The sequence below is a fragment of the Cornus florida genome, unplaced genomic scaffold (assembly GCF_030987335.1).
Source record: "Cornus florida cultivar Cherokee Brave unplaced genomic scaffold, ASM3098733v1 CherokeeBrave_3.0.0_Hap2_Chr03, whole genome shotgun sequence".
NCBI classification, from domain to species: Eukaryota; Viridiplantae; Streptophyta; class Magnoliopsida; order Cornales; family Cornaceae; genus Cornus; species Cornus florida.
The window spans coordinates 6926642-6939970 of record NW_026775573.1 but is presented as its reverse complement, the minus strand read 5'-3'; the positions used below and the strand labels follow the sequence as shown (position 1 = coordinate 6939970).

General features: G+C 34.5%; 2 protein-coding genes and 1 pseudogene across 4 annotated transcripts; 1 reads left to right on the top strand and 2 right to left on the bottom strand.

The window, feature by feature from the left end:
- Window positions 1–1675: 1675 nt before the first annotated feature.
- LOC132299246 (RING-H2 finger protein ATL51-like) lies at window positions 1676–3298 on the bottom strand. Its single transcript, XM_059795755.1, has one exon. The coding sequence runs from the start codon at window positions 3110–3112 to the stop codon at window positions 1940–1942; it is 1173 nt and encodes a 390-aa protein (XP_059651738.1). The 5' UTR covers window positions 3113–3298; the 3' UTR covers window positions 1676–1939.
- A 1608-nt stretch (window positions 3299–4906) lies between these two features.
- On the top strand, window positions 4907–9781 carry LOC132299244 (pyrophosphate--fructose 6-phosphate 1-phosphotransferase subunit alpha-like). 3 transcript variants are annotated; one of them, XM_059795751.1, is made up of 5 exons: window positions 4908–5062; window positions 5831–5885; window positions 6282–6451; window positions 7829–7991; window positions 9465–9781. In XM_059795751.1, exons 2-5 carry the CDS (start codon window positions 5853–5855, stop codon window positions 9588–9590), a joined length of 492 nt encoding a protein of 163 aa, XP_059651734.1. In that variant the 5' UTR covers window positions 4908–5062; window positions 5831–5852; the 3' UTR covers window positions 9591–9781. The 3 variants fall into 3 exon arrangements, with proteins under 3 accessions (XP_059651735.1, XP_059651733.1, XP_059651734.1); XM_059795752.1 differs by lacking the exon at window positions 5831–5885 and having other exon boundaries at window positions 4907–5062; window positions 7829–7976; XM_059795750.1 differs by lacking the exon at window positions 5831–5885 and having other exon boundaries at window positions 4907–5062.
- A 1193-nt stretch (window positions 9782–10974) lies between these two features.
- Window positions 10975–12656, bottom strand: LOC132301009 (benzoate carboxyl methyltransferase-like; annotated as a pseudogene).
- Between the last annotated feature and the right edge of the window lie 673 nt (window positions 12657–13329).

Below are 13329 nucleotides of genomic sequence, written 5' to 3'. Positions count from 1 at the left end.
AATTAAAAATAAATAAATAAGCAAAGAAAATATGTATTCATGAAGACTACTACTACTTGAAAACTAGTAATAACTAATGTCTTTATTAAAATTCAATTATTATATAACAATCTTAAATCATATGTGATGCTCAGTGCTTTAAATACTATTATCAGTCAATTATTGATGGCCCGGAGTTGCTGGCTGTATGTGTTCAATTGATGCTATGTATTGAGTTTAAGTACTGAAATACTGATATTACTATAATATCTTCATTTATTTGAATTTAATATATAATTAGATGATGTTAGACTCTAAATCCTACAAAAAAGGAAAAGAACATATATAGACACGATCATTGCTAACCGGTACTTTAATGCCAATTCACATATCATGAGGAATGACGATGGACTCTATATTACCTATTTTAGTTTTTATCAATTACAATATAGTACTTCAAAAGTAATGGTGACATTATAGTTGACATTGTTGCAAGTACTATATATAAACATGAGAATAAGCGTGACATTAAATTTATGCTGTCTCAAACTAGTAATTGGGCAGTTGGATGTCTCCGGGGTATGGTGGTGTAGGTAGGAATTCGGGAGGTAAGTTCTTGAGGTTGTGTTTTTAAATTGCACTCCTGAGTTAAATGATGCGTGTATTATGAGGCCGCTACACGTGTTCTAAAAAATAAAATAAAATAAAAATTGGGCAGTAGTATATTCTCTTCAAGAAGCCAACAAAGCTGTCTATGTTTTGGCCGCCCACATTTTTCTCATGATTTATGTGATGAGGATATTGAGAATCTCCCTTACTTAACATTGAAAGTTTTATCCAATTGTACTTCTGTCGAAGTTTAATGATATACCAACGGACTAGTGGTCTAGCGGTATCAGACCTTTACTTTTCAAAGGGAGGTCAATGGTTCAAGCCTCTGTAGAGATATGTGTGTGTGAGTATTAACTATGAAAAAAAAAAATTTAATGATATTATCTTCTCTTTGTCAATATATATATATATATATATATATATATGTCATTTGTCAGGTTGGAAAAAAAACAAAACAGGAAACAAAGAAAAAGAGGACAAACGTGAATTATACTACTATATCTTAATCCATATATCATTCTTCTTCCCTAAGTACATTCTCCAATCTCCTCCACCAAAAATTTGGCAGCATTTAGGGGGCTTTTGGAACTTATAATTTTTAACTTTTTTTTTCTTCTCCTTACAGTGTCTATACGAGTTAAGATCTTTAGAGTTGAGACCCAGAGTCGTCAAGACAAAGACAAAGACAAACAGATAATGACCTTGTTTTCAAAACGCGTTGTAGACTCTAGAGTCCATTGAAGTTAAGATCTTTAGACTGGAGATCCAAAGCCGCCAAGACAAAGAAAAACAGGTAATAACGTTGTTTGCAAAACGCGTTGTAGAGTCATTATCTGGTGCAATAGTAAAAGCAAGACAATATTGAAAGCTAGGATCAAGAATAACAATAGCGTTTACCAATTGTTGCATTGGATTAAAGTAGTTTCACTAGAAAAATGGGGAAATTTTCCACATAAGGAACTAAAATTCACACACAATCCAAAAGAAATGCTTCAAAGCATTAGCAAAGCCACACCAAGTAATTCCAGATGATTGGCAAACAATACAATTATTATATGACATGTAAAGCAAGCAAATTAGAACATTTCCTTTGGCATAAAGAGAAGATATTGAATTTTTCTTTTCAGTCATAGATTCAAATCCAACTACAAATCACTAACAAATTTGAACAACACTTGGTATCAGTAAAAGTATTTTTAGAAATCAGTTCATGGAAAGAACTCACCAAGTTCACATCCTCTGTTTGGGTAAAAGTCATAAAATCTACAGAATCAAATCGACTCCTGTTTTTTACACAATAAATATAGTTTTCATCTGGGAAAATTAGAATTCTTCTCCAGTTGAAAAATCAATCTCTATATCGCGAGTCGATTGTATCATTCGTGTTGCTGTGTTCTCCCTCTACTCCTTTGGATGATCCAATGCCAATGGGAAATTGGCAGACTTCCATTTGCAAATCCTCATCTTCTTCACTAAAATGTAATATGTCAGCAACCGAAAGCTGTCCTCTGCTCGAAAATGAGCTTAATGAAACCGATCTTCCAAATTGCCCAATATCTGTTATGTTCTGATCTCTCACTTCAGAATTCTGCACATCACTGTTGGATCGAAACGACGTCTTTGGAGTAGCATCACTCCCAAGACTAACAACCACCTCTTCTCGACCCCTTTCTTGATCATCAACCACCAAAACCACATCATTCTGGCGCTGGATTTGGAGGGAAGAGATGTTCAGATTCGAAGAAATTTGTGAGCTTGCTGCCGGCAAAGGCTGTGGATTAGTAGGTGCAACGTTGGACCGGCACAGAGGGCAATTCGAGTGGGACTTCAACCATGTGTCAATGCAGGGGAGGTGAAAGGCATGGCTGCACTTTGGCAATAGCCTCAGAGAGTCGTCTTCTTGAAACTCACTGAGACAAACCGCGCATTCGCTCCCTTCAACCAACCCTTCTCCTTTCTTGTACTTGCAGACTTTGATGGACTTGATGAGGGTCTCATCCAAACCAGCTGAAGCCACCTGCCATTGGTCTGGATTGGCTTGGTCGCGATTCGCGGCAAGCTCTGCACTTGTGTTGCTTTGATCGCCTCTTCTTTTGCAGTACTTGGAGATGATGGTGTAGTAGCTTATCAAGAGGAAAGCGCTGGCCAAGATGCCGATGATTGCTATGATGAGGGGGGAGAAATTGGTGCCTGAATCACCGTCATCTGGTGGACCAAATGGAGGGGGAGGTGGGAAGATCATGTAGCACCATTGTGGACAATATATGCTGCAGATTCCTTGTGAGCAATCCTTGTAACTATCATATGGTGCCCAAGTGTTTTGGTTGCCTACTGAACCCATGCTCAATCTGTGTCTCACACCGCTACTAGAATTAATTAACTTGCTACAGCCTGGATCCTGTCTATGTATTCCTAGAGAGAGAGGAGAGAGAAAGAGAGAGAGAGAATCCAAGGGGGGCTTAGAAGGGAAGGGAAGCAAAGTGAAGACGCAATGAGGTGGGGGTTGATATGTCTGATTCATGTTCTCTGGGCCTTACTTTTGCTTTCTCATCTTTTATCTCTCTCTCTCTTTTCTTTTCTTTTTTTTTGTCTTTTTCTTTTTATTTTTTCTTCTTTTTTTTCTTCTATTTCTTTTTATTTTGTTGGCTTTACTTTAGCATTTCTTCACTGTGATATGATGATTTATTGACCATGAAAGATGGTGTTAGGTTGGGTTTTTGTTGAAAGTGATTAATCAACCCCCAAGTACCCTTCAAGTTAGCTGAAGGGGTGTTAGCATATGGAGTGCACCTCACTTCCAAGGCTAATTCAATCAATGGTGGCTTGCCACACTAAGCAAAAGCGAAATGGATACTAGATGGTTCTGATCTATTAACAATTGGCGTATCAGTAAGATTTAGACTTTCAGATTGAAAAAATAATCGTGTATTAAAATAATACAAATAAATCTCAACATTATCTTTCATTGGATTAGTCTATAAGTATCTAATGGATCATGACCGTTTAATAATTCCTCTCAACTAAGGGTAGGTATAATATTGAGCAAGTCATGTCAATTTTGTGACGTGGCGGAAATTTATTCTTCAATTTGGTATGTAACATGGAGGCTTCTGCATAGGATCATAACCAAGTGAACATATTATAAGGCATTACCCTTGTTTAGAATGAAAGGTAGCTAAGAAGGAGAATACATACAGCTAACCCAAGAAACAAGTTTGAGTTAAAAAAAAAAAAAAAAAAAAAAAAAAAAAATGGTTTAAATTATACTATGGTGTCATGTTTGTTGCAACTTCCAAGAGTTTAGAAAACCGAAACATTTTTAATAATCAAACTTGAAGTTTACATGAACAGTAGTATTATTAAAGTCACTAGATTTGGAAAAATCTTGCTTTGGGTGTATTAAATTTATTTTAATTAAAGAGTAATTTCCACAAACACTTATAATCATGTGCAAAAACACATGTTTTGGAATAAATCAAATAGTTCAATTTGAGACTAATGGTTCTGAGATCTTGTTCTTTTAATGTGTGTTTGGTTGAATGGAATTGTAATAGGTGGAATTTTAAAAAAACAACTAAGAAAATTAAACTAATATTTTCTCAAATTTCAATTCCAAGACTTTCCATTCCATGCAGCAATCACACCCTTAATACATTTTAACTGTAATCTCCTCTTAAAAGAAGTATTGAGAGTTTGATTTCACAAGAATACAAATGAGAATGTGTGATTTACCTACTTGAAGGAGCAGAAAAGAAAAGAAAAGAAAAGGTTATGAAGATTAGGGAATAAAGATAACTATATGAACAACCGTTTTTGTTTTTAACTTTTTACTTTGAAATATAGTAGTAAATGAGAATAATTAGACAGTTGTAATTATATATAAATTATAAATTGATCTTAAGAGTAAAATATATTTCATTGACCTTTAAGCGGTTCGAGTGGTATAATGGACAAATCTAAATGTGTGGGTGAGTATTTACTTAATTCAAAAAAAAAAAAAAAATTCCTTAAATAGGGACTTATAAACAATGATAAATTATGATAAATAGTTCTTGTTCTTATGTAATTTTCCGAATTGTTTTTATCATATTTAAAAATTTCAACCAAAATTTGAGTATTCTAAACTCACTTAAATGAACTAAAAGTTTCAAACCCAATACTAATATACTCCGCAATTTGTATACAATAATGGGCCTAATTGAAAAAATCGACATACCTTTTCCTATATTTTACAAAACATGGATTGGGCTCAAAATTTGGATCAAGGTTAAACCACTAACAGGCCCATTTTCAGGTCCCTCTATCCCCATCTTCCTCACTCACACCAGTCACCACAAAACACAGCGAGGGACTTGCGTGCAAGCCACGTGCGTCGCTTCCGTCGGACCATCACATAGCTTTACAATTACCACTTTCGAGATAGAAAATGAGCTCGTCCCTCGAAACCCATAATCTAGCAGCTGAAACTCTGGTATTTGCCTTTGAACTCTCTCTGTCTTTTCTTCAATTACTGTTGTCTGTTGCTTTGTTTTGATTTTTAAGTTATTTCAACATATATATATATATTGATGTCTGTGTGTGTATTTGTTTAAACGTATGCATGTGTTTCTTTGTGGGTCAGTTCAATTTGGACGCTTAATTGGTAATTGATTGTGTGTTTGAACTTTGAATGTCCTAGATTTTTTTTTTTGGGGGTATTGAGCATGGTGAAATTTCTCTCACTTCTCAATGTTTCTGTAGCTATGTAATTACCCCACATGTTTTTTCCTTTTATCTGTTCCATTCGGTTAAGTGATGCTTTATATATGCTTCCGATAATTGTGTTTTACCTATCATTAACGTGCTTATTCGCATTAAGTCCGAGGAATGTGTATTGAATTAATGAATTAGGAATACATTAGTACTCCCAAGTGTTTTGATAGTGCCTGTGTAATTTAGCGATTTCAGAGTGAATATTTTCAACATGTAATCTGTAGGAGTGCAATTTGGTAAATTTAAGTTAGACTTGAAGATGGATCAACTTAATTGATTTTGAAAAATTTCTGTTTAACTCCCTTTTTCTTATTGTTCTGCTAATGGATATACAAGATTAAAGCCGTAATATTTCTAAATTTTTCCCTGTATTTGCCCATTTTATCAGATGACATTTATATCAGCAGGTCCTTTTCTTAAAACAAAATTCAATCTCTAATCATCTGAGTCCTGGTATATTGTAATTGGTTCTTGTTGAATTCACCAGAAGGAGTCCAGAAGAATTGGGCATGTCAAAGGGAAGAAGAACATCCAGAAGAATTGTGAGAATATTGTCATTTCTTATAATGTAATGACTAATGACCCTCAAGGTATGTTTGGGAGCGTGGAATGGTTGTCTTTGAATTGGAATGGGAGGAAAATTAGTTCAGACTTTAAATGTTTTCCTTCAATTTCAATTCCAATGCATCGATTCTATGCTATCAAACTCAAAATTGATAGAGTAGCGTGGAGAAGGACTAGTGACGCTGAAGGGCACAAACGAAATGATAGATATTTTTCTTTTAATAACACAATTGCGGTCCTTGTCAGTCTATTGAATGCATACCGTTAACATGAAGTCATTTTTTATTTTTATCATCGAAAGAACTCAATGCTATTCTCTTGCTTCTTTTACATCTATATATATTTATTTGTTTGTCTTGGTAACTTTTTATCAGGGATCAGCTGTGAAAGTTGAATTTGGTGAGATCACTGATATGCTAGATGTACCGAATGCCGTGTCAGATCGTCAATCACTTCCTCTTAAATATATACAACCACTAATTCATGTAACAACAACACCAAGCAGGGTCTCAGCTCATCTCATTGATGGACATTCAACATTGAGGTTCAAAATGATTGTTGATTCACTTATCAAAAAAAAAAAATGATTGTTGATTCCTTTACCATCTTATTATACATTCTTTTTACATAAAAAGCAGAGAGTCCATTGTAATTAAGTCATATATTTTGAAGAATAACGTGTAATTTTGAGCTAATTCATTTTTACAATAAATCTTCACCTGCATAATGCCATTTTGTCCTTTATTATTACAGTGTATGCCATCTTTTTAATTGTCAGAGATGATGTTTTACTTCGATTATGAACTAAAGAATTCTTGTGTAATAGAAGGACCAATATTCATTCACAAAGTTGTATCCATATTTTTCATCTTTCAAATGTCAAAATAGGGTTTTTTTTGGCTCTTTAGTTGGCTTCAATACTTTATTGAACACATCATTGATAAACTTTAAATTTACTGTTTTACTTACAGATCTTGAACACAATATAATTGCATGAGTGGAGAATAATACCCTAAAATTGTAGCACATAATGGTTCCTTAAGAGGATATTAAATTCCAAAACCAGTCACTCCACTTTTCTCTGGTAATGAATATAATGTGATATAAACAAGTTACTAAAGATGTATGGTTTCTTAAATGCTGCTTTTTGATACCGCTTCTTGTGCAAAGGTCCCCCAAACTCCCATATACATTTATGTTATTATGTTTTCAAGTGGTTATCACATTCTACAAATTTATGAACTTTGTTTTTTCTATTATTTTTAAGAGTAATTATTATTCTTTTCGTATTCTCTTCGCTTCAGTTTGTCAATATTATTTTGTGCTTGATCTTAAGCTTTGCCCTCATTTCTTCTTACAAACTGCTGCGTGGAACTTGTTCAGGGTGTACATCAACATGACTACATCAGCTTTAATTTGTTTCTATTGTCAATTCAAACTTTGTCTTTGCTCTATCCTGATTGAAATGAAAAGGGATATTGAAAATTTATGATTTCATTGTTGTGGGAACACTAATTCTTGGTTTGATTGCATAAAATAAAGAGGGAAATGAATGAAAATTCTTAAAGCAAAATGATAGAACGTGAACATTTTCCTTAATAACAGAATTGAAAAATAATATGAGAAACTCGCTATCCTTAATTTAGTGTTGACTCATTTATTAGATTGACACGGGACCATTGTTTGGTGCTGGTAAAATGCTTGGGTAGTCAAGCGTGAGAACGCGAGTTTGACTCCTGAAAGCAACCGCTTTGTGCAAATAACGCCAAAGCTTTCTAGCACCCCGCTTACCGATGACCACAATGGGTAATGGCTGTTCATTTATTAGATTGATGCACATTTCTGGTGTATATTTGGTTTTATGGGTATCATTATCTTGCCTTTATAGCTGCAAATTTATTTGTTTAGTGTTTCATAACAGTATGCTGAATCAAGATGATGAACTTTTGACGGACGCTATCTACCACAATACGGAGTCATCCCCATTTAAGGAACCAGACACTCTTAGGAAGGCAATTAGTTCATGTTCACAAGGAGATGACTACATTGAGAAGATAAAGGATTTGCAGGTCTATCTTGACTTGGTAGAGCTTCAACTACCAAATTCTCCCTTCTTCACATCTCTTTCCTTACTTTCAGTTTTACTTTGTGTTCGATATAGGCCATGGTACACAGTTGTGCCATATCCGAGCCTCTGCATAGAAGCCAAGAAGACAATAGAAATTATTGTTTCCAGGTTGATATGAGGCCTAGTGGCTAACTAGCACATTAACCTTTGATACCATGTGAATGGGAGAGAACCAAGCAACCATCCACACAGTTCACCTTGAGAACTTGTCTTGCTGGAATTTGACCAATAAGTTATTCTCAAATCAAACCTGTGCCATATGATAGATTACACATTTTCTATTTCAACTGAGTAGATCATAAGCATTAAAGGCTTTTTGGCTAAATGAGTAAATGCTATACTTCAATGAAGGTGCCATGTCCGTGTCGGACATGTGTACGACATGGACACTTAACAGACACTCCTGGACACATGTCCAATACTTAATAAACGTGTCTATAATTCAAAAATAAATTTCGTTATTTTCAACATACACTTTGTTGAAATACCTCGGACATTTGGCGACTCATACCTTACATTCTCTAATACAATTCTTATATATCACAAACATATCTAAAAATAGTCATGCTCTACAATCTTCGAAACGATGTGAACACACCTTCAAAGTGTCCAAACTTTTCTTCTTCAAGACTTTACCATATAGTTGCCACAAGTTAAGCATGTATGAACACTTTTCATATAGGTGAAAATTATAATTATCCTGACAGGAGAGTTGAAGCATATATAATTAATAATCTTTATTATATTCACATAGCTTCATCTTTTAAATTATGTGACGCTTAGATAAAGGTTAATACTTTGTTGAGGATTCATAATTGTCTTATTCAATAGATTTCTAGAAATAAATATTTATATTTATATTTATATTTATATATGACTGTGTTCATGTGACATGTCATGGCCATGTCCTACTGTTTTAGGATTCTACAAGTTGGTGTGTATCCATGTTATATCGTGTCTATATCCCATGTTTATCTTTGTGCTACATAGCTTGCAAGTCTACGAAGAAATACTTATTATTTATAGGTCTTGGAGACTCGCATGAAAACATAATGATTCATTTGGGCCTTCCGTGGGGTTCTAAATGTATATTACTATGTCATATGAAATAATGACTTCATGTTAAGTTAACAACCAAGATAAACTACCCATTCAATTCATGTTATTATGAAACTTAATAAACCACCATAAATGCAATGTTACAATAACTTTTTCCAAGTAATATGATAATCAAGATGAACTAACCATTCAATCCATAGAGGTGTAGCCCAGTAGTGAATAATTTTTATGGTCAATATCTTGGCTTAGAGCAATTTAAATATTTTGCACACTCTCTTTTGTTAGTTGTAGAAGATCAAGAAATGCTAGAGATTTAGTAGATTAATCCTCCTATGGATTGACTGAGTTTGGCATGCATGCCCTTCCACAGGTGGAGAAGATTGTGAAACCAGGTTGTTCACAAGAAATGCTGGAGGTGGCCTTGAGTTCCATGTCTTTACTTGTCAGAAAGCTCTCTGTCATGTCCTCCAAACCAAAACCTCATTCCTCACTTTAAATTATTTTATCAATTGGTTGTACTATTACAGAGAGGAATGCACCTGTAATGATTTATTCAAGTATGAAATTTATGATTTTCATTCTTTTTCTTTTCTTCCCTAAAAAGGGGAAAATAAGGTTGTGGTAATGGATAGACCAGTCAGTCGTTATATATAGTCACGTTGAAATACCATAAGAATATTAATTTGATATCATCCATGACTGATTCACACTTGTTTTATCAGATTAACCACACATTCTAATTCAGGTGTAAATTAAATTTGGCTGGTATTCTTGTGCTGCCCCATTGTGATTGCACATTTTTATTTGTTTGGTGTTTGACAACAATAATATGATGAATCCAGATGATGTGAAAATATTTATGGATATTCTGAACGAGTCCAGGAGTCCCTAGTTAGGGAAACAGGTTTATATGAAAGGGTTGGTGGTTACCAGACCAGGATTACATCGGAAAGATAATGTCATAGGTTCATCTTGACAAGGTATGGTTTAACTACCGAGTTCTTGTTTCTTCAAATGCTGTTTTAAATTATATGGAACTATGCAGCTGTTTCTCATATTGGATAGCTGACCTGGGGATAATTCTTATTTTTTGGCTGATAAAAGGCCCAGTGCCCTACTTGCATTTTACCATAGATGTCACTCTTGAAATTGTAATTTATTATCCATTGATTGCACCATAGATGTCATATTATTACAAGAGATTTGGTAACTAGTTAGTTGTTTTTTTGGGTTTAAATTAGGCATAGTGACCTGCTGCGGCATTATAACCCTACATGTCATGTGCAGCAATGGTGAGGAACTAAACTAGCCATAACTTTGCCCTTGTTCAAATCATATCCAAATCCAAATCCATATGCATACGACAGGTTACAAAATCTATCTCTTGATTGGATAAATTATCTACCTGATATTTAGGTATCCTGTACTTGATTTTTAGAGGTAGAAAATTTCATGAAATGAAATATGATTATAGATAGCTTATTTTTGCATCATAGAACGAAGACAGATCATTTTGCAACAATGCAGTTTTCTCTTGGATACAAAGCAAACAATGGAAAACTCCAGGCTTCATCACCAGCCCTTTCAGATAAACTATAGGAGTCATGGACTTAGTTTTTGACATTATTTCATGATTGTATTAATCAGGTATCAAGTACTGCTAATATATATATATATATATATATATATTTCTTATTTTTATTTTTTTTATATCATAGATTTGCATAACACCTGCACAACAATGTTAAATACTGATACATCTTCTAATATCATATTAGGGCATAGCATATGCCGTGTAACTGTGCCAGAAGAACTCCAATAAGATGTTAATATTGCAACTTTCTGAATCGTAATTTGGAACATTTGCCCTTTGCAAATGATCACTTTTTTGTTAATGAAATGACTATGTTGAAGAACTTTGTTTTCTCCACTGACAGATGCTCAGCCACATGATGTGCAAATCTTGCAAACAGTTTGTCAATGACAGTGTTGCCGAAATGATTAGCCAATGTAGGCTCTGAAACAGCTCTTATACAACTTGCCACATTTTTCCCACTCCCATGTTTATCTAAAACAGAATGTTTGTCATCATCTTTGTCGCTGGCGTCCCAATTGACTTCAAAAACTTCTAGCCTATCAAGAGTAAAGGATCCTTCCTTCTGAATTATAGCCTTCACTTCATCTTTGTAGGGTGTATAAACGGGTATATTGAATGAATCAACTACAGCTTCTTCAAGGAGGTCCTAAAACCAATTGTAATGATTATAGACCAAAAATATAGATAAATAATTAGATGATGATGATCACGGCTTTGTTTTGTGTTTTTTTTTTTCTTCTACCATAGCAAGTAACTCACACACCCATTTTTGTCCCTAACGGGACTTGAACCATCTACCTTTTGAGGAACCACCAAGGTTTGTGGTCGAGTGGTATTTCCTCTCCTTCAAAATGAAAGGTAGTTCGAGTCTCCTGACTCTCCAAGAGCATTGTGGAATACCACTAGGCTACAATCCTCGGTATAATGAACATTAGTCGTGTTTTTGTTAAGAGGAAATGAGCTACACCTCAGCCACCATGTCGAGAAGTGATTCTGCCAATAGTTCCCAGAGACAGCGACAATCTTTGCTTGTAGGATCTGCAATTCTCCTGCCGATTAGTGTTAGAACCATATGCCCTCCAGGTATTATTTCCTCCGAGCGTAAGCTTAGAAATGTTGAGAAATCGCTTTGAAATTGCTTCAAGTATGCTTCAAACACATGGACATGACTTGTCTTTGCAATGTATATGTTGCCCTTGTTATTTTCCAGCCCTTCAGGAACCTGTATTTTAGTTACATGGTAAGGCAATAATTATGTATACTGAACATAATTGACATTAATGCATGTTTATGGACAGGATTTTCCTTTGAACTGTGCTCTAAATGAAGATGCTCACCTTAGAGAGCCAGTGGACACTGGAAGAAGAATGAACAAAGTGTAAGCTTTTGCTCGGGAAAAGCCTGCCATAGAAAGAACCCGGTGTTCCTGATACAAAACAAGTACTCGACTCTTTTCCTTTCTCTTTCTCGAGCTTCTTGTAGAATATCGGTAGTGATTTGAAAATGGTGTTGAAGTCATTGTCCGGAAGATCATTTAGATACACTTGGAATTCGGGTGCTTTGCAAGTTTTTTGCAGGCACAAACCATGAATTATGTGGATGATTTCACAGATGACCAAGAGGGTAGTTGGACCTGAAGAGCAACCCAAGTCTGCCATTTGAAAGCACTAGATGTTTTCATTATACATGTCATTGAGGGTTTCTTCTAGTACTGGCCGCGCCTTTTGTATTATTGTTTTCTGAAGAAATGGACATGTACTCGTAATAGTTAAGCGGAAAATTTCATAAGCAGGTGAAAGATTGAAACCTTGTATTCTTTAATTATATGTGAATGTGTGTTAAAGAATATAAAAAAAATTATATGTGAATGTGCAAGAGAGAGATACAGACCTGAATGATTGAATTATTGGCATAGCTAGTTTCTCCACTACCAGCTTTGGTGGGAAGAATGTTTACCACTGTCATCTTATCCTTGGGGTTGTGCTCTTGCTTTCTGATCATTATTATATATATCTACAATGAAATGCATACAGACAAGCTCATGAGAGCAAAAAAATATAATATAATATAATGGATTTGTTTCAGAATATATAATTTAATTATCTCACACGTGAGATTTGGTTTTTACTTTTTGATTGGGTATAGGGGTGACAAATTCTCCGCCTTTGTTTAGAGGGCGTTACGAGGGAGGTTAAACGGGGATGGAACAATTAGGAAAAATACAATGGAGTATTCAATCGGAACACCCCATTTAGACTGCGTATTTAATTAACCGCTCCCTCGTAATATCCAATAATTTTCGCGTAAAATATTTTTTTTAAAAGATATTTTTCTTTTTCAGGAAAAATATTATTTTATTTTTACTTTTGTTGGTGTTTGATAAAAGTTTACGTCGAGGTTGAGGTCGAGTCCATCAGGTGGGACATGTAAAATAGCTTACCGAAAATTGATGGATAAATTATTTTTATTAAATTTTAATATTTTTTTTCTTCGTAAATATTTTACGACAACCAAACAACAAAAAATAAAAAAATATTTTCTGAAAAATATTTTCCATCCAAACAAATGGAGCCTAAATATGGATTTCGGGCAAGAATGAAGAAAATTTTCTTTATACCGGTTGCACATCCAATTGTTC

Coding starts and splice junctions, on each gene's coding strand:
- LOC132299246 (XM_059795755.1), bottom strand. CDS start 3,112: ATGAATCAGACATATCAACCCCCACCTCATTGCGTCTTCACTTTGCTT.
- LOC132299244 (XM_059795750.1), top strand. CDS start 5,018: ATGAGCTCGTCCCTCGAAACCCATAATCTAGCAGCTGAAACTCTG. Junction 5,063..6,281: donor ATCTAGCAGCTGAAACTCTG/GTATTTGCCTTT, acceptor ACTTTTTATCAG/GGATCAGCTGTGAAAGTTGA. Junction 7,992..9,464: donor TGCAGGTCTATCTTGACTTG/GTAGAGCTTCAA, acceptor GCCCTTCCACAG/GTGGAGAAGATTGTGAAACC.